Here is a 19,558-nt window from a genome sequence, read left to right as displayed (position 1 = left end):
AATGTGTTCGTTTTTCAGTGTAGGGTACATAGGTGTGGTAGCCGAGCAGAACGCATAAATCTGAGCGGACTGGATTCCCCTAAGATCCCCCGATACTAAGTCTGGATCCTCCTAACCCTCCTCCCTGTCTCCAGGACCTGAGCGTAATGCTGGGTGTGGAGGTGTTTGCAGAGCTGCCAGCTGGGAGGAGGTGGCACGGGAATTCCCAGGTGCTGCTCTCGGCCTCACACCCGCGGGGATGGTGCCAAGAACACCGCAGGGATCCCCGAGGCTGGGCAAGCGGAAAACTAAGGACGAACTCCCCCACGTTCAACCGTGTCCTCTGCCGGCATCGCCCTCGGCCTAGAGTTCCTTCCTTCGAGAATCAGCGAGGACGCGCTGGACGGGTCCCGAGCAAGCAGTGAAAAGGGAGGAGCCTTGCAAGGATGACCCGGCGAGGGGTACCCAGGCCTACGAGCAAAAGAAGTGGGTTCTGCTTACGGTGCCCGAGGAGTGAGTGACACGGAAAGTGGGGACGCTGCCCCCCTTCCGGGAGATGGCCCGGGCTGCAGGCGACACGCACAGGGCGTAGCACGCTACAGCGGCGGGAGGGGTGGGCGCCAGCGCTCTCAGGGTCTCACGCGGCTCGGAGGCGCGGCGCGCATGCTCAGTCCGGCACCTCTCCGGGCGGGGCGGGAGACCCGGCGCTCCGAGGCGGGGGGGAGTAGCGCTCGCGCAGCCGCCCCTCACAGGAGCGGGCTCAGCGGCTGATGCAGCGCTCAGCGCCGGGGCCCTGCCGGAGCCGGGTCTAGCATGTGCCGCGTCTCCCCGGCGGTGGCGACGGCGGCTCCTCTGCAGCAACAGCGGCAGCAACGGCCGCCATGGCCAAGTCCAGCGCGGAGCTCACCCGCGAGCTGCAAGGTACGAGGCTGCGGTGGTCTCCGGGACGCCCCGTCCGGGAGCCTCCCGGACCCAGTGCGTTCCTCCCCGCGGTACACCCCGGTGCCTCCCGCCCCTCATGCATCCGGTTCCAAGGCAGCTCCCTGCCCCTGCATCCCAGCTCGGGGCATCGCTGTCCCAGAGCATCCTCCGCTGCCCCCCTCGCCTCACCCAGTCAGGACCTACGTGTCCCAGAGCCGCCCGTCCCGATCTTCAGTGACAGGCGCAGTCCCTTCACGCTCCCTGGGGCTGACTCTCAGCGATTCTGGCCCACCCCTCGGCGAAGCATCCAGTGTCCCCTCCGGAGAATCCCCGTTTCCCCGCCGGGCGGGGCCAGGCCAGCCCTGCCGGGTGATGGGAGCTGCCCCAGGTCCTGACCTCCTCTGGCCTCAACACCCTCCCTCCTCTGGGCCCGGCCCCGGAACTGGCTGGAGAGCCCCCCTAGCGCCCCGGCCAGTGGGGCAAAGAAGGGAGTCAGGGAAAAGGGCCTGGACTGGAGCTAAAACCAGGAGCAGGGTCTACTGAAGCTTATCTACCACAGCCCGCTTCCCAGCCTGACCCCCTTCTCTCTACCCCACACCCACACCTCACGGCCTCTCCTGTTTGCCTGGTTCTCAGACTCAGACCAAACCAAGGCCCGACCCCCCATCACTGCCAACCCTGACCCCCAGAGGCGGGAACACAGGCTAGCCCACGCAGAGACCAGGACGCTCAAGGATACTCAGAGGCATGCTGCGCCGTGGCGATTTCCCCCGGCTCCACAGGCACACAAGCACAATCATGAGATGTGTGTACACACATCTTTACAGAAACCGCACACGCACGCACGCACGCACACACACGCACACACACTGGGATATCTGGATGATTCCGCCAGCAGATGGGTATGGAACTCATTTAAACACTAACTCCTTCCTACCCCGCAGCTCCCACCCACACCAGAGCTGGCTGGCTCTGTGCCCCTTTCACAACTGCAGACACAGCATACTCATTCACACTTAGCCATCCCCACCAATGCCACACACGGGCTCCCTGGCATCTTCTTTACATGCGTAGTAAAAGGTAGACACTCACACCCAGACCACCTAGAATGCAGCCGAAGGGATACCCTCCACACCCCTACACACTGACTCACTCTGTATGTGTTGACAGCTGCTGGAGTGCACGGGTTGGAAAAAATCCTTCACACTCTCCCACGGTGTCACTCAGCTACTGTCCCCCGACTCAGGAACATCAGGAGCCAGAGTTTTCTCCACACCCCACTGCCTTTCTAATAGAAAGAGAAAAGTCACCCAAGAAGGAAAGGTCTCGGTCCCTGTCCTTCTCGGTCGGTCTCTCTCTGATTCTCTCTCCTCTCCTCTGCCCCTGCCCCTGGAGAGCCTCGGGTTTGCGGGGGCGGCCAGGGTCAGGGGAGCTCTGAGCAGCCCACCACCCACCTGCAGACAGCATCCGGAGGTGCCTGAGCCAAGCGGCTGTGCTCCAACAACATCGTGTCAAGCTGGAGACGAAGCCCAAGAAGTTCGAGGACCGAGTGCTGGTGAGGACACTGGGCTGGGGGAGGGGAGGGGGGATCAAGAGCACCTGGGCTGGTGAGGGCAAGGAGCCTGGGGGGACAGGGGAGACAGAGGTGGGGGGAGAGCTGAGGAGACATAGTCTGGGGGCAGGGGGAGGCTGGACTGGGTGGATGTCTAGGAGCCTAGAGTGGGGCATGTGAGAGAGGGGGGACTTCCAGAGCGGAGGGTCAGCTGGCAGGGGGTGCACACAGGCTGAGGGGGCTAACAGAGGGCAGGGTGACTAGGGCCCAGGAAGCTGCCATTTGCTGCTGATGTTCTTTTCCCCTCTCTGAAGGCCCTGACCTCCTGGCGCCTCCACCTTTTCCCCCTTAAAGTCCCAGCCAAGGTGAGTTGGGCCGATGAGCCGGAGAGCACCTGGCGTGCTCCCCTCTGAGCCCGACAGCCAGGCCCTGACCATGAGCTGGGCATCCCCGTGTCCCCTCCCCCCAGGTGGAGAGCTCCTTCAATGTCCTGGAGATCCGCGCCTTCAACACGCTCAGTCAGAACCAGGTGAGCGCCAGGGCTTGGGCCCCACTCCTGGGCCAGCGGGAGGAGGGAGCCCGCATCTGAGGCCCTGCTGCTCCCTGTCCCCCAGATCCTAGTGGAGACAGAGCGTGGCATGGTGAGCATGCGGCTGCCATCAGCTGAGAGTGTGGACCAGGTGACACGACATGTGAGCTCTGCCCTCTCCAAGGTCTGCCCTGGCCCTGGGTGAGTGGCAAAGGAGGAGTCTCTCAGGGGTCAGACTAGGAGACCTCCTTCCTCCCTCCCTCCTTCCCCTGGGCCCCCGAGACATCAAGGCGAAGAGCTCTTGTGTCCCTATTCCTGCTTTTCCTGGGGATCCAGAAGCTATAACAGGGTAAGAATTGAGAGCCTCTTTCCACCCATCTTGGGATGGATTTGTTCATTTTCCAGGAGTCTAATCCGGCGTGGAAATGCAGACACCCCAGAGGGGCCCCGAGACACGTCCCCCAACTCTGAGACTTCCACGTCCACCGCTCACAGTGTCTGCGGTGAGCAGGGGCAGGCTTGAGGAAAGTGGGGCCTACACCACCCTGCCCCTTGCTCAGAGTCCTCTGTGTGCGGGGCTTTGCCTTCCCTGAGACTCCACGGCTCCCAGACCTCAGAGGTTCAGGAACCCAGGACACTGGTGCATAAAGTGACCTTGACCTTTCCTTGAACTCCAAGCCCGTTCCCCACCCCCTTACCGCTCAGGGAGCCAGCCCGTCTCCTGCCCCACAGGTGGCTTCTCCGAGACCTACGCTGCCCTGTGCGACTACAATGGGCTGCACTGCCGTGAGGAGGTGCAATGGGTGCGTTGGGCCGGGACCGGCAGGCGGGCAGGGGGGACCCAGAGGAAGGGGGCAGAGGAGGAGGAGGAGGGAAGCAGGTGTGAGCCAGTTCCACCTCTCCAAGGATGTGGACACCATCTATCATGCCGAGGATAACCGGGAGTTCAATCTTTTGGATTTCAGCCACTTGGAGAGCCGGTAAGCAGGTGGGGTAGAGACTCAAGCCCCCATTCCAGCCCCAGCCCAGCCCTGGCCCTCCTAGGCTCTCCCTTCTGGTCCCACCCACAGCCCCCCGGCTCTGTCTCCCAGCCCCCACCCCCCCTGCCTTCCACCCATCTAGGCTTTCCCCAGCCCAACCACCCCAGCCCTAGTCTCTTCCTCCCGGCCCCAGCCACCTGCTCACCGCCTTCCTGCCGCCCTCAATCTCCCCACAGAGACTTGGCCCTAATGGTGGCAGCCCTGGCCTACAACCAATGGTTCACCAAACTCTACTGCAAGGACCTGCGGCTGGTAGGGTCTAGGAGGGGCAGTGGGGAGGGGAGAGTACTGCCCTCTCTGGCTCCTGGTCACATGATCCCTTCTGTCCTCAGGGCTCTGAAGTGCTAGAACAGGTGCTACACACCCTGAGCAAGTCGGGGAGCCTCGAAGAGCTGGTGCTGGACAACGCCGGGCTTAAGACGTGAGGCCAGCCTCCTCCTTGGGCAGTGGTACCCCCTTGATGTAGTCTTAGGGCCCCAGAACCTCAGAGCATGATATGGGCCTCTGAACCATCTCATCCAGCCCCTCACCGTACAGAAGAGGCCCAAAGAGGGCACAGAGCAAGCCATGCCTAAGCCTCCTGACCCCCAGCTCCACAGCCTTCCCCCGTACCTCCATGCCCCGTCCCCTTCTGCCGTCAGCCACCGAGCAGAGTGCGCTGCTCCAGTCTCGAGGACCCTAAGCTGGGCTTTGTCTCAGCACAACTTCCCAGGTATTCCGGAGTGACGGCAAGCTCCCTGGCAGGCCCCGAGCTGCTCCCCACCTGCGGGGGCCTCCGACCATTGCAGCCCCAGCCAGGCAGGCAGGTGGAGGAGGAGGGGAAGCCCAGGGCCTGGGACAAACACATCCTTCCTCCCCTTCCCTGAAGGGACTTTGTCCAGAAGCTGGCCGGGGTATTTGGGGAGAACGGGAGCTGTGTGCTGCATGCCCTCACTCTGTCCCACAACCCCATCGAGGACAAGGGTGAGCCCCAGCCCTGAATCCTAACCCCCATCACAACGCAGACCCCTAACCCAGCCCAGAGCCCAACCCGGTCTGAACAGGGGCTCTCCGACCTGATGCCAGCCCCTGCCCCAATATGCCATCCTTGACCCCAGGCCCATATCCTACTCAAGCGCCCAGTCTGACTCTGCACCACCTGCCCCCACTGCCCATATCTCAGTGGGCCCCTTTCTCTCTCCACTCCCCAGGTTTCCTCAGCCTGAGCCAGCAGCTCCTCTGCTTCCCCACTGGCCTCACCAAACTGTGCCTGTCCAAGACTGCCATTTCCCCTCGAGGTACTTTCCCCGGGACCCCTGACCTCTGACTCTGACCCTCCCCCAGCACTGCCTGGGTGTCGAGTCCCAGAGGTGTACCCGTACACTCACACAGCATCCCAGGGACCAAAGAAGGGAAAGGAGCCACATTTGGAGGGCGGGGAAGAGTTGTATGCAAGGGGAAGAGTTCGGGGGGGGTGGCCAACCCAGCCCAGTGCCCGCTGTGCTCAGGGCTCCAGGCGCTGGGCCAGACCTTCGGGGCCAACCCGGCCTTTGCCAGCTCCCTTCAATACCTGGACCTGAGCAAGAACCCTGGGCTGCTCGCCACAGATGAGGCCAACGTGAGTCCACGAATATAGCCTCAAGCCCCTGCAGAGGCCCACTCGGGCTTCAGGGCCTGGGGTCTCTGCCCTTTAGCCCTGGGGAGGGGAGGGGTTCTGTCACCCCTTCACCTGCAACCCCTCTGTCCTTCCTTCCCAGGCCCTCTACAGTTTCCTGGCCCAGCCCAATGCCCTGGTGCACCTGGACCTGGCGGGGACTGACTGCGCCATCGACTTGGTGAGGGGTTGGTGACGGGGGAGCCAGCCTGTGGTGATCTGGGGAGGCTGGGGTGGGTCACCGCCTCCTTGAGTACAGAGGTGGGCAGAGCTGGCAGGATGGCTTCAGGTTCAGCTGAATTACAAATCAACGCCAAAGCTCACACCTGTGCAGCACTTTATCCGTGCGCCGCCAAGGCTGTGCTGGCTGTGCCTAAAAGCCAGCCCGGATCCATTCCTCAGCCGTGAGCCCCAGCGCAGCGCTGAGTCCACCGGAGGAAAGGACTCCTTCCCTAACTTGAACCAGGCACCTTACGAGCCTGTGGGCGCCCTGGCTTTACACAACCACTGCCTATGAGCCTCTCACGCCCTGGGGGCCAGGCAGGTGGGAGTAGACTCACTTGCCACAGAGGGGAAACTGAGGCTTGAAGAGGCTAAGTGGGCAGGCACAGCGGGGCTCGCACAGACTGACCGCAGAGGGCGAAGCGCCAGGACCTTGGTGGGGAGGGAGGAGGGAGTCCTTGTCGCCCCTCCCGGCAGCCCTCCCAGCCCCGTGAGACGCACCCTGTCTCCACCCCACAGCTTCTGGGCGCCCTGCTCCACGGCTGCTGCTCCCACCTCACCTACCTCAACCTCGCGCGCAACAGCTGCTCCCACAGGTGGGAGCACAGGGGTGCAGGGAGGGGCGGGGCAAGTCCTGGGCACCCCCTCCCTTGCTGACCCCAGGCATCTCCGCAGGAAGGGCCGGGAGGCCCCGCCTGCCTTCAAGCAGTTCTTCAGCAGCACCTACACTCTGAGCCACATCAACCTGTCGGCCACGAGGCTGCCCCTGGAGGCCCTCAGGTCGGGTGGGTGCAGGGTTGGGGGGCGTCCGAGGGGGAACCCTGGGAGAAGGGGGTGAGGGGTAAAGGCGGGCCTGCTGACCTTCCTCCCACAGGGCGCTGCTCCAGGGCCTCTCCCTCAACAGTCACCTCAGCGATCTGCACCTGGACCTCAGCAGCTGTGAGGTGAGCCCTCAGTCCCCCACCCATCACCCCACCGTTCATTTCCCTAAGTCAAGCTCTGGCTCCGTCCTGCCTCCGCGCTACCCCTCAGCGACCCCCCGCCCTGACCTCACCCCCACTTTCCCCTGTCCGTCTGTGGTCTTCGGCCCTCTTTCTAGAGGTCATTTTCAGTCTCCAGGATCTCCTCGCTGACCGATTTGGGGTGGGAGATACCAGGCTTTCCCACCAGATGGCAGGAGCAAGCTGTCTCCAGAGCAGCGTCCTGGAGATTTTTCTGGCTGAAGGGAGGGGAGAGAGCCCTAGGGAAGGATCTGGGATAGAGAAGGGGCCTCCAGATTTCACACCCGAGAAGACCTGGTAGGACCTTGAATCCTGGCATGACTCCTCTTATCCCTAAGCATTAAAGGTGCCCTGTCTTCCACCCACACCCTGTCCCTGCAGCTCCGCTCAGCTGGAGCCCAGGCTTTGCAGGAGCAGCTGTGGGCTGTCACCTGTGTGGGCAGCCTGGATCTGTCAGACAATGGTGAGTGGGGGCACTTCCCTTCCTGGGGGCCAGGTGGGGACAGGGGCCTAGAGCACGGGGGAGGAGCCCTAAGGAGACTCCAGTGAGCCTCGGGCCTCAATGCCAGGCCTCTCCCATCTACTGGCCAGGGTTCGACTCAGACCTCCTGACACTGGTGCCCGCACTTGGCAAGAACAAGTCTCTCAAGCACCTGTTCCTGGGCAAGAACTTCAATGTCAAGGCCAAGTGAGGCCCCCTCCCTATACCCACAGACCCTCACTCCATCATCCGCCTATCCTTGTGGCTCACTGTGTTACCCTTGACCGCCTCTCCGCTGCTCCACTAACATGACCCCAGCCCCCTCCCCTCCTACTCTGAGCCCCGACTCCCCGCAGGACCCTGGAGGAGATCCTCCACAAGCTGGTGCAGCTGATCCAGGAAGAGGACTGTGTGAGTGCCTGGGCCTGGGAGGGGACCTGCAGTGACAGGGGCTGCAGGGACTGGGCTAAACCCCCCACTTGCCCCCACAGTCCTTGCAGTCACTGTCAGTGGCAGACTCCCGGCTGAAGCTTCGCACCAGCATCCTCATCAACGCCCTGGGCAGCAACACCTGCCTGGCGAAGGTGGATCTGAGCGGCAATGGCATGGAGGACATCGGGGCCAAGATGCTCTCTAAGGCCCTGCAGATAAACTCCTCCCTCAGGTGGGGCCCACACCTGGACCCTCTCACCTAGAGCCCCAGCCCTCCCCCACGCACATACATGCCCTCCCTGCTGCCTCGCTGCTCTGTACCCCAGCTTCCAGGAGACCCTTAGTCCCAGGACCATCTCTGAGTCAGCCTCATTACCCAGGAAAGGAGGGAAGCCTCCCGAGGGGGATGTGTCCCCTCCCCCTAAGAGAGACCCCGAGGGAGGGGTAATACGCTGATGCTCACCCTTTCCCCAGAACTATCCTATGGGATCGGAACAATACATCTGCCCTAGGCTTTCTGGACATTGCAAGGGCCCTGGAGAGGTGAGTAGACCAGGGCCCTGCCCTGATCCTAGCCCCCAGCTTCCCTGTACCCGGACCAGGCCTGAACTACACCAGCCCCACCCCAGTCCACCTGACCTACTCGCATAGAAATGTTAGGAAGGACCACAGAAGAGGGAAATGGTCAGCAAGAGGTGGGGTCTGGGGAGCAGGAGCCTCTCCTGCCCGCCTCTATCCCACCCAGCTGAGCCACTCTGTCCCACAGCAACCATACGCTGCGCTTCATGTCCTTCCCCGTGAGCGACATCTCCCAAGCCTACCGCAGCGCCCCTGAGCGTACCGAGGACGTCTGGCAGAAGGTGGCGGCCTGAGCAGGGTGGAACCCGAGGGGCAGGGGCCAGCCCACATCCCCTGGCCCTCACCCCACCCACCCATCATCATCTCCAGATCCAGTGGTACTTGGTGAGGAACAACCATTCTCAGACGTGCCCGCAGGAACAGGCTTTCAGGCTGCAGCAGGGCCTGGTGACCAGCAGCGCCGAGCAAGTAAACGTTTCCCTCCGAGACACAGGGGGCACACGTGGGGCACGCAGGGCACGGGGCTGACGTGATGGAGCGCAGGTCGGGGCGGGAGGGGTCATGAGAGAGGCATCGTGTGGTGCCCGTAAGTGGATTGAGCATGTGGGAGAGCAAAAAGACAGGACGTGCAGAATGTGGTCCCCAAACATGAGAGAACACGTGAGCAAACAGCAGGGGTCCCAGACAAGGGGTCTCAGGACTGTGGGAGCTCCACTGAGCGTTCAAGAGGGCATCCCAAGAAGAAGAGGGAACAGGCCATCGGGAGACATCACCCTTACCCCTGTCAGTGCCAGCACCAGTAGTACTGCTCAAGGGGGCCCAGAGATGGGGTGCCTGGGGGCCCACCTGGGAAGGTGGAGATGCGGGAGTCCCCCCTAACACTCCTGCCACCTGTGCTGCAGATGCTGCAGCGGCTGTGCGGACGGGTACAAGAGGAGGTTCGGGCGCTGAGGCTGTGCCCCCTGGAGCCCGTGCAGGATGAGCTGCTCTATGCTCGGGACCTCATCAAGGATGCCAAGAACTCCCGGGCGGTGAGCCCTCCGCAGCCCCACCCTCCCCTGACAGTCTAGAGAGCCCAGGAAGGCCAGCGTGCCAGCCCAGGAGTGTCCAGGCCCAGGAGTGCCCATGGATGGCACTGCCTATCCCCCCAAGTTTTCATGGCCTCCTAGGCCAGGGACCCAGTGAGGCCAGATTCTGACCTTCTGATCAGAGCCCCTTTCTTCCCCAGCTGTTTCCCAGCCTCTATGAGCTGGGCCACATGCTGGCCAACGACGGACCCGTGAGGCAGAGGCTGGAGTCAGTAGCCAGTGAGGTGTCCAAGGCTGTGGACAAGGAGCTGCAGGCAAGTCCTGGGGAGGGAACCCGGTGCTGACCAAGGCCCTAAGCCGAGGGCCGAGGCCAGCACGGGAAGATTACCGTGGGCAAGAAGGAGTTGCAGAGCTGAGACCACCTACACTCCCACTGTGCCAAGGCGTTGCTAGAGAACCGGCCTCGGATATTTGCTGCTCGTTTCAACCTTAGCCCCTGAACTCTGAGCTCTCCCTCTGGACTCTGATCCTTGGACTGACTCTCCCCTGTCCATGTGTCCATGTGGTAGGATGAAAAGGACACTGACCAGGATGTGGGGAAGCCTGAGTGTCCAAGGCTCTGCTGCTAACCAGCCCTGTGACCTTGGCCGGCCCCTCAGTCTCCCCACGGGGGGCTGGAATAGACAGGCTGGAGTCTCTTCCACTGTGGTGCCAGCCCTGACCCTGCCCTCCTTGGGGCTCTGGCCTCCTTTTCTCACGTACTAGGTGATCCTGGAGTCCATGGTCAGCCTAACGCAAGAGTTATGCCCCGTGGCCATGCGGGTGGCTGAAGGGCACAACAAGATGCTGAGCAATGTGGCTGAGCGCGTCACTGTGCCCCGGAACTTCATCCGAGGGGCGCTGCTGGAGCAGGCGGGGCAGGACATTCAGAACAAGCTGGAGTGAGAGGCGGGGTTGGGGCTGGAGGTGGGGCTGGACTTGGCCTGGAGCACTTAGGGACTTGCGGGGGTGGGGGCCAGCCATCAGCAATGAATAATGAATGACACAATCTACATTACAAGGGATGACTCTTTAACCAACTGCAACCTTGCTATTTAGGGTCTGACTCTTCTTTGCCCTAGCAGTCTAAATGCTGAGCTGGGGTTTAGGAGTCCTAACAGTGCACACACGTGTACACGTACACACAGCCGCGCACATACCCCCAGGAACTGACCTCTAGAAACAGAGCACAGCCTCCTCGGAGGTGTGGACAAAGAATAGGGGTGCATGGACTGCGCTGCCCATCCCCCCAAGTTTTCATGGTCCCTAGAGCTCTCTGTCATTCCAGTCTGGGTGCCACCTCTCACTAAAATGAAGGAAAATTATTACACAAACCCGTGAAATGGCCAAGCTCAAGAAGTGCTGGTTCCTGCTCTTAGAGCAGAGACGGGCAGAATTCACTCAACACCTCAGTTTACCTCGCTCTGTTCCACTGGAGCTCCAGGGGCCGGACCCAGAGCCCCTCTGCCCCTCCTTCCCCTCAGTTCCTCTTCGGCCACCCTCCCCCTCCACACACCCCTAGGCTGGAAGGGCTGTGGGTGGAGCTGGGTGGTGGATCCCAGGTGCCTCGTACAGCAGCTGTGTACTCCGTGGGCGGTCAGGGCGGCTGGCCCGCTCCCTCAGGCATCTGGGGAAGGCTGGGGCAGAGGCTCAGGGGCAGGGAAGGAGGAGCTGAGCCACCCCCCTGTGCCCACAGTGAAGTGAAGCTCTCAGTCGTCACCTACTTGACCAACTCCATAGTAGACGAGATCCTGCAGGAGCTGTACCACTCCCACAAGAGCCTGGTAAGACTTCTGAGCCTCAGCCAGGCCCAGACATGTCCTCCACCCCACATCACCCGCATCTCCCCCCACCAGCCCTCCCCGTCAAGGTCCTGGGCGGTGGGCGGCTTCCTTGGGATCCTGTTCACACCTGTCCTTTCCTAGGCCCGACACCTGGCCCAGCTAAAGACACTGTCAGATCCGCCAGGGGGGCCGTGCCAAGGACAGGATCTGTCCTCCCGGGGCCGAGGCCGGAACCATGACCATGACGAGACCACAGATGATGAACTTGGGACCAACATCGTGAGCACCCCCACTCTCCTCCTTAACCTTGGTCCTGCCCCTGACCCTGCAAAGCGCTGTCCCCTTCTACTTCCCTGGACTCCACTCTCTGCCCCTTGCCGGGTCTCATCCCCTCGCCCCGCCCCCGCCCAGCCTCTTCCCTTGTCCCGTTGCCTCAGCCGCCTAAGGACAGGGAAGCGGGATGGACTCTAAAGAGAAGGCTTTATGAGGAATGGGAGGCTCCAGGTGAGGCTCCTGGGGTTTGCCACCTGGCCCCACCGTATGCCTCCGTCTCTGCAGGACACCATGGCCATCAAAAAGCAGAAACGCTGCCGCAAGATCCGGCCGGTGTCTGCCTTCATTAGTGAGTCTTCCAGCCTCTGCGCTGATGGCCCTGATTCCCTTTCTTTTATCTCTGCCTCTGCAGCCTGCTTTCTCCCTGTCACTCCTGCTAGTCCCTCTAACGCTGCTCTCCCCACAGGTGGGAGCCCTCAGGACATGGAAGGCCAGCTGGGGAGCCTGGGGATCCCCCCTGGCTGGTTCTCAGGACTCGGGAGCAGCCAGCCCACAGCTAGTGGCTCCTGGGAAGGTCTATCTGAGCTGCCCACTCATGGCTACAAACTAAGGCATCAAACACAAGGGAGGCCCCGGCCGCCCAGGACCACCCCTCCGGGACCTGGTCGGCCCAGCGTGAGTCCCTAATGCCTCACAAGAGGACCAACTTCACTTAGCAGTGCCAGAGCCAGAGATTCTAGCTCTAGGACACCAGTGCCAGAGGTACTAGCCTTGGGGCATCGGGCAGGGGCCCAGGCAGGCCATGGAACAGAAGAGGAGTTATCCGGATTGGATGGAGCTAGGCCTTGTCACAGATAGGAAATCTCTGTCTGCTAGACAGTGACAGTTCTCATTTTGGTGAGAGAGAGAGTCAAGAGCCACCAAGTTTAAGAAATGCCCAGGTATCCTGAAGTCTAAGTTTCCATGGGGCCAAGAAGAGGCAAGTCCAAGTCCAAAGGGGAAGGCCTTGAGTGGATGGGAGGAGGGCTTCCTCACCCAGAAGGTATATCCTACAGGACTTTCCTCCCAGCAGGTGCCAGTACCTGGGACCCGTCAGGAGAACGGGACGGCCACCCGCCTGGATGAGGGGCTGGAGGACTTCTTCAGCCGAAGGGTTATGGATGAAAGCTCCAGGTGTGGTACCCAGGCACACTCCCAATTTCAGGAGGCCCTGAGGCCCTGGAGGGCTCCCGTGTCCACCCATCTCCCAGAGAGGCCTCTCCAATGGCAGTGCCCCAAAGCCAGACTCTCTGGGAGATTTCCCCCACATTCTCTTTCCTCCGCACCGAGCCCTTAGTTCCCATGTTCTCTGAATCCCCTCAGGACAGCAGAAAAGAATGGGGCCGGAGTGAACCACCACAGTGGGATTGGAGTTGGGGGGTATAGCAGGCCCTGGAATGGGGTGACGGTTAGTGGTACCAGGCCTGGAGGGTGTGTTCTGTCACTGTCCTGCACAGACTCCCTGGCATCTCTCCAGAAGGAACTGGGTCACTTGGAGAGGCTGAGAGGAGATGTGGGGGCGGGTGGTGCCTGGGAGGGAAGAGGCTGCTGGAGGGTTGTGACAGGGAAGGTGAGGAAATAATCCCCTGAGAATAGGTGGAAAGGGTTATGGAGTGGCAGGAAAGACTAGATGAGACGGGACAGCTGGAGGTTCCGGAGAGTCAGGACTGGCCTAACGCCAGCGCCACCCTGGGCCCTGAACGACCTCGGCATCTCCCCACGACTTTGTCGCTAACTCACCCCGACACTGCCCAGCTACCCCCGGACTCTGAGGACCCTGCGGCCAGGCCTCTCGGAGCCGCCACTCCCTCCACTCCAGAAGAAGAGGCGCCGAGGCTTGTTTCACTTTCGCCGGCCCCGGAGCTTCAAGGGGGACAGGGGGCCAGGGTCCCCCACCGTCGGACTCCTCCTCCCTCCGCCCCCGCCCCCGCCCCCGACTCAGGAGAGCCCCCCCAGCCCAGATCCCCCCAGCCTCGGCAATAATTCCTCCCCCTGCTGGAGCCCAGAAGAGGAGAGCAGGCTCCTCCCTGCATTTGGCGGGGGCCGGGGGCCTTCCTTCCGCAGGAAGATGGTAAGTGAGGCAGGGGTGCTGAGTCCTGGTTTGCTGCCCCACACATAGCCCATCCACGCACCCCACCCTAGACAATTAATGGGAGACTGTTAGGATTCGGGAACTTTGTCATTCCAGTTCCTCGCTCCTGGGCTCCTTGGGCTAAGCCTGGTGACCCAGCGCATGCTGGGAGTCCACCATGCAAATAAGGACAGTGGAAGGACTCCTCAGAGGGTCTGGATAGGGCTTCCCCAGGCAGGGTGCTCGGAGGGGTTGGGGCCCTCCCCTGCTCCCTTGCTGCCTGTGGAGCCCCTTCTCCATCGGGAACTGATTCTAAACCCAAAACCTTGTTCCAGGGCACCGACGGGGCAGAACCTGGGGAGGGGGACCAGGCCCCTGGGACAGCACAGCAGCCAAGGGTCCACAGTGTCGCCCTTCCTGGGTTGGGAAGAGCCAAGGGTTGGAGCTTCGATGGGAAACGAGAGGTGAGCGGAACCTGGGGAGGCGAACTGAGGGTCCCGTGGGTCCCCGCATACCACCCTCCCCTCCCCACGGCCCTGCAGTTGGTAGGTCAGTGGAGAGAGCGATGCTCTGGAGTAGAAGGTGTCAGCTGCAGTTCTGCCCCTACATTTGCTGCACAACCCTGGACGAGTCACTCTGGAGCCTCTGCTTCCTCATAAAGTGTGTGGCCCTAAAAATACTTACCTCTAGAGCTGTTTCCCAAATTTTGGTGACTTGATTATCACCTTTATGACTGCTTTTCACCTTCTCCACATACCATGGCATTATTTACATAATATTTTTATTTAAATCAACTCACCTTTTTTTAAAAAAATAAATTTATTTACTTATTTATTTATTTATTTATAGCTGCGTTGGGTCTTCGTTGCTGCGCGCGGGCTTTCTCTAGCTGCGGCGAGCGGGGGCTACTCTTCGTTGCAGTGCGCGGGCTTCTCATTGCGGTGGCTTCTCTTTTTGCGGAGCACGGGCTCTAGGCGCGTGGGCTTCAGTAGTTGTGGCTCGTGGGCTCTAGAGCGCAGGCTCAGTAGTTGTGGCGCACGGGCTTAGTTGCTCTGCGGCATGTGGGATCTTCCCGGACCAGGGCTCAAACCTGTGTCCCCTGCATTGGCAGGCGGATTCTCAACCACTGAGCCAGCAGGAAATCCCTCAACTCACCATTTTAAACTCAGTCTGGACCTAAGCATTATCATCTTTAGAATCACAGCCTTGTTGTACTAGTCATGTTTTTTCTACGACACATGAAATAAACACATATTAAAATAACCGTATGTTCATTCGTGTAAACCATTTCTTATGCCCCTAGGGGTGGTATGAGTGCCACTCTTTGGGGAAAACAGTCTGAATGTCTAGGGACTAATGAGATGCTAGAGCAGAAGCCCCTTGCTAACTGCAGTCCCCACGCAGAAGGGACTTTTTTTATGACCTGACTCAGCTGTCCTTTCAGGGCCCAGGCCCAGACCTGGAGGGCAGCGTCCAGCCTTGGCAGAAACGGCGCTCCTCGGACGACGCAGGTGAGATTGATCGCCCTCACGTCCTTCCTTTGCCCCGTCTCTCAGGGCCCCTGCTAACATGCCTTTTCCCCTTTCCCCTTTCCCCTTTCCCATCCCCTCCCTCCACTCCAGGGCCTGGAGCCTGGAAGCCCCCACCACCACCCCAAAGCACCAAGCCGAGCTTCAGTGCCATGCGCCGAGCAGAGGCCACGTGGCATATAGGTATGGAAAGCCTCTTCTCTGGCAGCAGCTCTGAAGGCCCGGGTTATGTCCAAAGAGACAGAAGCCAACTAAGGGGGGGCAGTAAAATGTCAACACTGTGCAAATGCTTCAGGATAGCTACAAAACTACATCCAAAAGAAACAAACAACCCAATGCAAAGAAAGGTCCCACGGAACAGAAGTGGCTTTGCCAGGCTTAGCCTACAAGGAACAACACTTTGTGGGTGGTTCGGGGAATTCTCTAGAGCGGGGGCCATCAGCAGAACGGCACCCTCTGTAAAGAAGGACTCTCTCTGCACCCCAGCTGGGGAAAGGGTGGGCAGTACCAGCCATACCAGGCCCACCTCCAACACTCCAGTCTCCCCCAAAAATAGTTCACCAGGCCATCCTCCGCTCACGCAGAAAGGTACCCCACAGCAGGGGCAAGAGCCCCCTGCCTCGGAGGTCAGACACCCTGTGTGTTAAGTGCTGGCTCAGTCAGCCAGCACTTAACACCCAGGTTATTCACCTTCCAGAATAAAGGGCGGGGGAATCATAGTATGACACCTCCCTTCTGCTGGGTTCAGAGCACCTTTCACTTAGGGAGCAGCTTAAGGAAAGCCGGTCAGCTCGGTATCGGCCTCAGTTCCCCCAGGTCTGGAATGTGACCCTCCAGCAACAGTGACAGGGACAAATCTCCCTGGAGAGGTTGACACTCCCTTCCCTCCTCCACTCCCACCCCAGGGCTAGGGCATAAGGGCGCCGTGCAGAGCCAGGCTGGCCCGAGGCTTGGCAGTGCCTGTGCTCCCGCCCCGCCCTCCAAGGCCGACCCAGCGCCGGGGTCATCTTCGCTGATGATCCCATCCCACACACAGACTAGTTAAGACACCGGAAGAGGGGCTCCATCCTTCATTTAGGAGACGGTGATTGTCGGGTGCTCCCTGCGCACACCCTAACCGCCAGCACCCTCCTGGGCTTCCTCACCGCACCTCACAGATACACACACAGACAACCCCAAACACGTGGCGCATCCTTGGATCCGGGGTGCCTAAAGCTATGGAGGCAGGGTAGGGGGGGAATGGTGAGGGTGCCAGGCACCTCTCCTCCAGACTCACCATCTAAATCAGACTGGCAGAGAGTTCTAGGAGTGCCAGGTTGCAGCCTTGGCAGGGCGCCGGGGCACTGCAGCCCTGGATGGGCAGCCATGCCTGTGGATCCAGCAGGCTGCGGGCCCTGGCTCTGTCCCTGCTCTTCAAGAGGGTCAGCCAGAGCCCCCCGCAGAGGTGACAGGCTCCGGAGGATCCTGGGGACCGTGAGAGCAGAAGGGGACATCCGAGGCAGAGACATGGGAGCAAATGGGCTTGGAGGGGAAGGTCCTGGCCTCCAGGGCTTCACAGGGACAAGGGACAGGGAGGGCTGTGCAAGAATGTCTTTTCCTGCAGTTTCTTCTCTCTTCCCATCCCCCAGCTGAGGAGAGCGCCCCCGCCCCCAACCACAGCTGCCAGAGCCCCAGCCCAGCATCCCAAGATGGGGAGGAGGAGAAGGAGGGCCCCCTATTCCCAGAGAGGGCGGTTCCTGCCAGGAATGCCAAGGTGAGAGCCAGCAAGGCGGCGGGGAGGGCACTTTGAGGAGGCAGAAGGACAAACTAACTGACTGAGCATCTTCCTTCTGTGCCGGCTGCAGGACCCTCCTTTAGCTCTGCGGCCCCCCAAGCCGGTGGCTGTGCACAGGGGCCGCCGGCTCCCCCAGGAGCCAGGGGGCAGGGAGGAGGCTGAGACTGGGGGTGCGGCCCCAGGAATGAACAAACCCCGACTGAGGCTGGGTTCCCAGCAGGACCAAGAGGAGCCTGAGGTCCAAGGTCTGCCACCTGGCTAAAGGGGGTGTGGGGCACCTCTGGGGCCTTGCTGCCCACATCGGGTCCCTTCCTGGGCACAGGATGAGTGACAGACAGCCAGAAGTCATAGCCTGGATGAGTGCGCAGCCTGTGAGCCCCACTCATGGGCCAGGCCTGCCTTGACTGTCATTTCAGGGCCCCCAGATCTGGGCCGCCGGACTGCCCCCCTGAAGCCCAAGAGGACACGGCGGGCACAGTCCTGTGACAAGCTGGAGCCTGATAGAAGACAGCCCCCTGACCCCACAGGTGCCAGAGGGGTGGGCTAGAGGGTGGTCCCCCTTCCTACCCATCCATGTGACGAGGCCACCCACATGGCGTGGCTGGCTCTCCCTGCCTGGGAAACAGGACTCCCTGGATTTCCCCCAGCAGGAGCCAGCGAGCCAGGAACAGGGTGACAGCCGCTGCAGCACCCCCCCAGCCCTCCTCTCGACATGTGCCTCACAAGGACTCAGACCCCCACCCATCCCCGCACCTCCAGGCCCTTCTGCCAGCCCCTGTCCCCCAGGCGCAGTACAGCAGGATGAGGCCTGGGGGACAGGATGTGGGGGACAGGAAGGGAGGGAGCAACCTGGAGAGAGAGGCTCTGCTTGCTCTGCAGACCTGGGGGGTGGGGGGTGTCTCCTCACCTGGGAGGGCAGATCTGTCCCTCTGTCCCCAGGGGCTCTCTCTCCACTTGTATAGAATAAAAAAACCAAAATCACCGCCTGCCCAAGTCTCTGCTGTTTTCCCCGTTCTCTGCTCCCATTCCCCACCAGCTGCTCCCCTTCCCTCAAGCCCCACAGTGGGGAAAAGTGGGGAACATCCCCCCAGAGATGGGGCTAGAGCTTTAAGGGAAGACGTAGGAAAAACTGGAGAGCTGCTGGATGGGAGGGGACTCAGAAGTCCCCAAGCAGGGTGGCTGTTATGTGCAGGGTCTTGGCTGAGCTGGCTGGAGAAGTGGGGGAACCAACACCAGTGTGTGTTGGGCTTTGGGGTGGTGCAGTGGGATTGGGGAGATCCCAGTGTCCCAGGAAGAGACTGGGGAGCAGTGTGCTCTGTGTGTGTGTGTGTGTGTGTTTACGCACAGGCAGGCTCACTAATGGTGGAATTAAATGGTGTTATGTCATCCTGGGGGCACCATCAGTAGTCACAAATCTCAACAGTAGAGTGGCCTGCAAGTGAGCACAAGTGCCTAGGGCAGGAGAAGATCAATAATTAAAATTAATCGTTTCTCATCAGTGTACTAACAAATACCAGCTTGGCATTCAAGACTGGGCTCAAGGACTTCCCTGGCAGCGCAGTGGTTAAGAATCCGCCTGCCAATGCAGGGGACACGGGTTCGAGCCCTGGTCGGGGAAGATCCCACATGCCGCGGAGCAACTAAGCCCGTGTGCCACAACTACTGAGCCTGCATGCCACAGCTACTGAAGCCCGCGTGCCTCGAGCCCGTGCTCCACAGCAAGAGAAGCCACCGCAGTGAGAAGCCCGCGCACCGCAACGAAGAGTAGACCCCGCTCACCGCAACTAGAGAAAGCCCGCGTGCAGCAGTGAAGACCCAATGCAGCCAAAAATAAATAAATAAATAAATTTATATTAAAAAAAAAGACTGGGCTCAATAGCCTCTTCCTCTGTGAAGCCCTTCCTGATGTCTTCCCCTGACTCATCCAAATTGAGCCCTCCCTCTTTGTGGCCCAGTGCATCCTGAATAGGTCCATACTTTGCACCTGTCATACCTCATTGCATTTGCGCATTGGCTGATCATCTCTGTGTGATTTTTGTTCCATATACACGCACCTCCCCCAGGGGCAGGAGCTGGGTCTTAATTACCTGTGTAGCCCCAACCTCTGGCACAGTGCCTGGCATCCAGGAGATGCTCAATAAATGGCTGCTACCTTAATACACAAGCAGCTTCGGGGATGGCGGGTGAAGACGTCTTGGTGACCCCTCTGTCATACTCATCCCAGATCACCATGTACCCAAATGTCTTCACGCGGGGCATGCAGCTTCCCGGGCAATTGCTCACTTCCCCTGGCCTCACTAGAGAATGATTGTCTTGTTTCCTCGAGATCTGTGTGTGGCACGGCCAATCCCACAAGGATGTGGCCATATGAGTTGAATCTCGGGGTGGAGGGGGGAGTTGTGGGTACCAGGAAGATGCCTCAGGAATCAGTCCAACACATCTCCCCCTATCTTCAGGGGGCTTCGCGACCAGGATGTGACACTGTGTGCCCTTAAGCAATTGTGTCCATTTCCTCGTCTCCCTGTTAAAAGGTGGCTAGGGAACTTTGCATTCTCAAAGCTATGAGCCTTAGCATGGTACATGATGGTTTTTAAGAAGCACGTGAAGATCTCCATTCTGTCATATTCGGGTTGGTTGGCGTGAATGAGTGTA

At 60.5% G+C, this 19,558-nt stretch overlaps 1 protein-coding gene across 1 annotated transcript; it reads left to right on the top strand.

Moving 5' to 3' along the window:
• The first annotated feature begins 860 nt into the window (after nt 1-860).
• CARMIL3 (capping protein regulator and myosin 1 linker 3) lies at nt 861-17,602 on the top strand. The gene is made up of 40 exons (XM_028495625.1): nt 861-900; nt 2,361-2,455; nt 2,767-2,817; nt 2,922-2,981; nt 3,067-3,182; nt 3,387-3,484; nt 3,714-3,784; nt 3,888-3,961; nt 4,198-4,273; nt 4,354-4,442; nt 4,890-4,984; nt 5,212-5,298; nt 5,509-5,618; nt 5,758-5,835; nt 6,396-6,472; nt 6,552-6,656; nt 6,751-6,820; nt 7,259-7,340; nt 7,469-7,565; nt 7,715-7,769; nt 7,850-8,022; nt 8,265-8,333; nt 8,557-8,650; nt 8,739-8,837; nt 9,272-9,400; nt 9,598-9,711; nt 10,163-10,338; nt 11,133-11,220; nt 11,362-11,499; nt 11,779-11,842; nt 11,960-12,168; nt 12,566-12,666; nt 13,288-13,603; nt 13,939-14,067; nt 15,048-15,114; nt 15,226-15,315; nt 16,761-16,891; nt 16,977-17,151; nt 17,323-17,433; nt 17,557-17,602. The coding sequence occupies exons 1-40, from the start codon at nt 861-863 to the stop codon at nt 17,580-17,582; spliced, it is 4,125 nt and encodes a 1,374-aa protein (XP_028351426.1). The 3' UTR covers nt 17,583-17,602.
• Nucleotides 17,603-19,558: the final 1,956 nt, after the last annotated feature.

Source organism: Physeter macrocephalus, chromosome 11 (assembly GCF_002837175.3).
Source record: "Physeter macrocephalus isolate SW-GA chromosome 11, ASM283717v5, whole genome shotgun sequence".
Lineage (NCBI taxonomy): Eukaryota > Metazoa > Chordata > Mammalia > Artiodactyla > Physeteridae > Physeter > Physeter macrocephalus.
The sequence above is the reverse complement of the archived record's forward strand: the minus strand, read 5'-3'. Positions and strand labels throughout refer to the sequence as shown.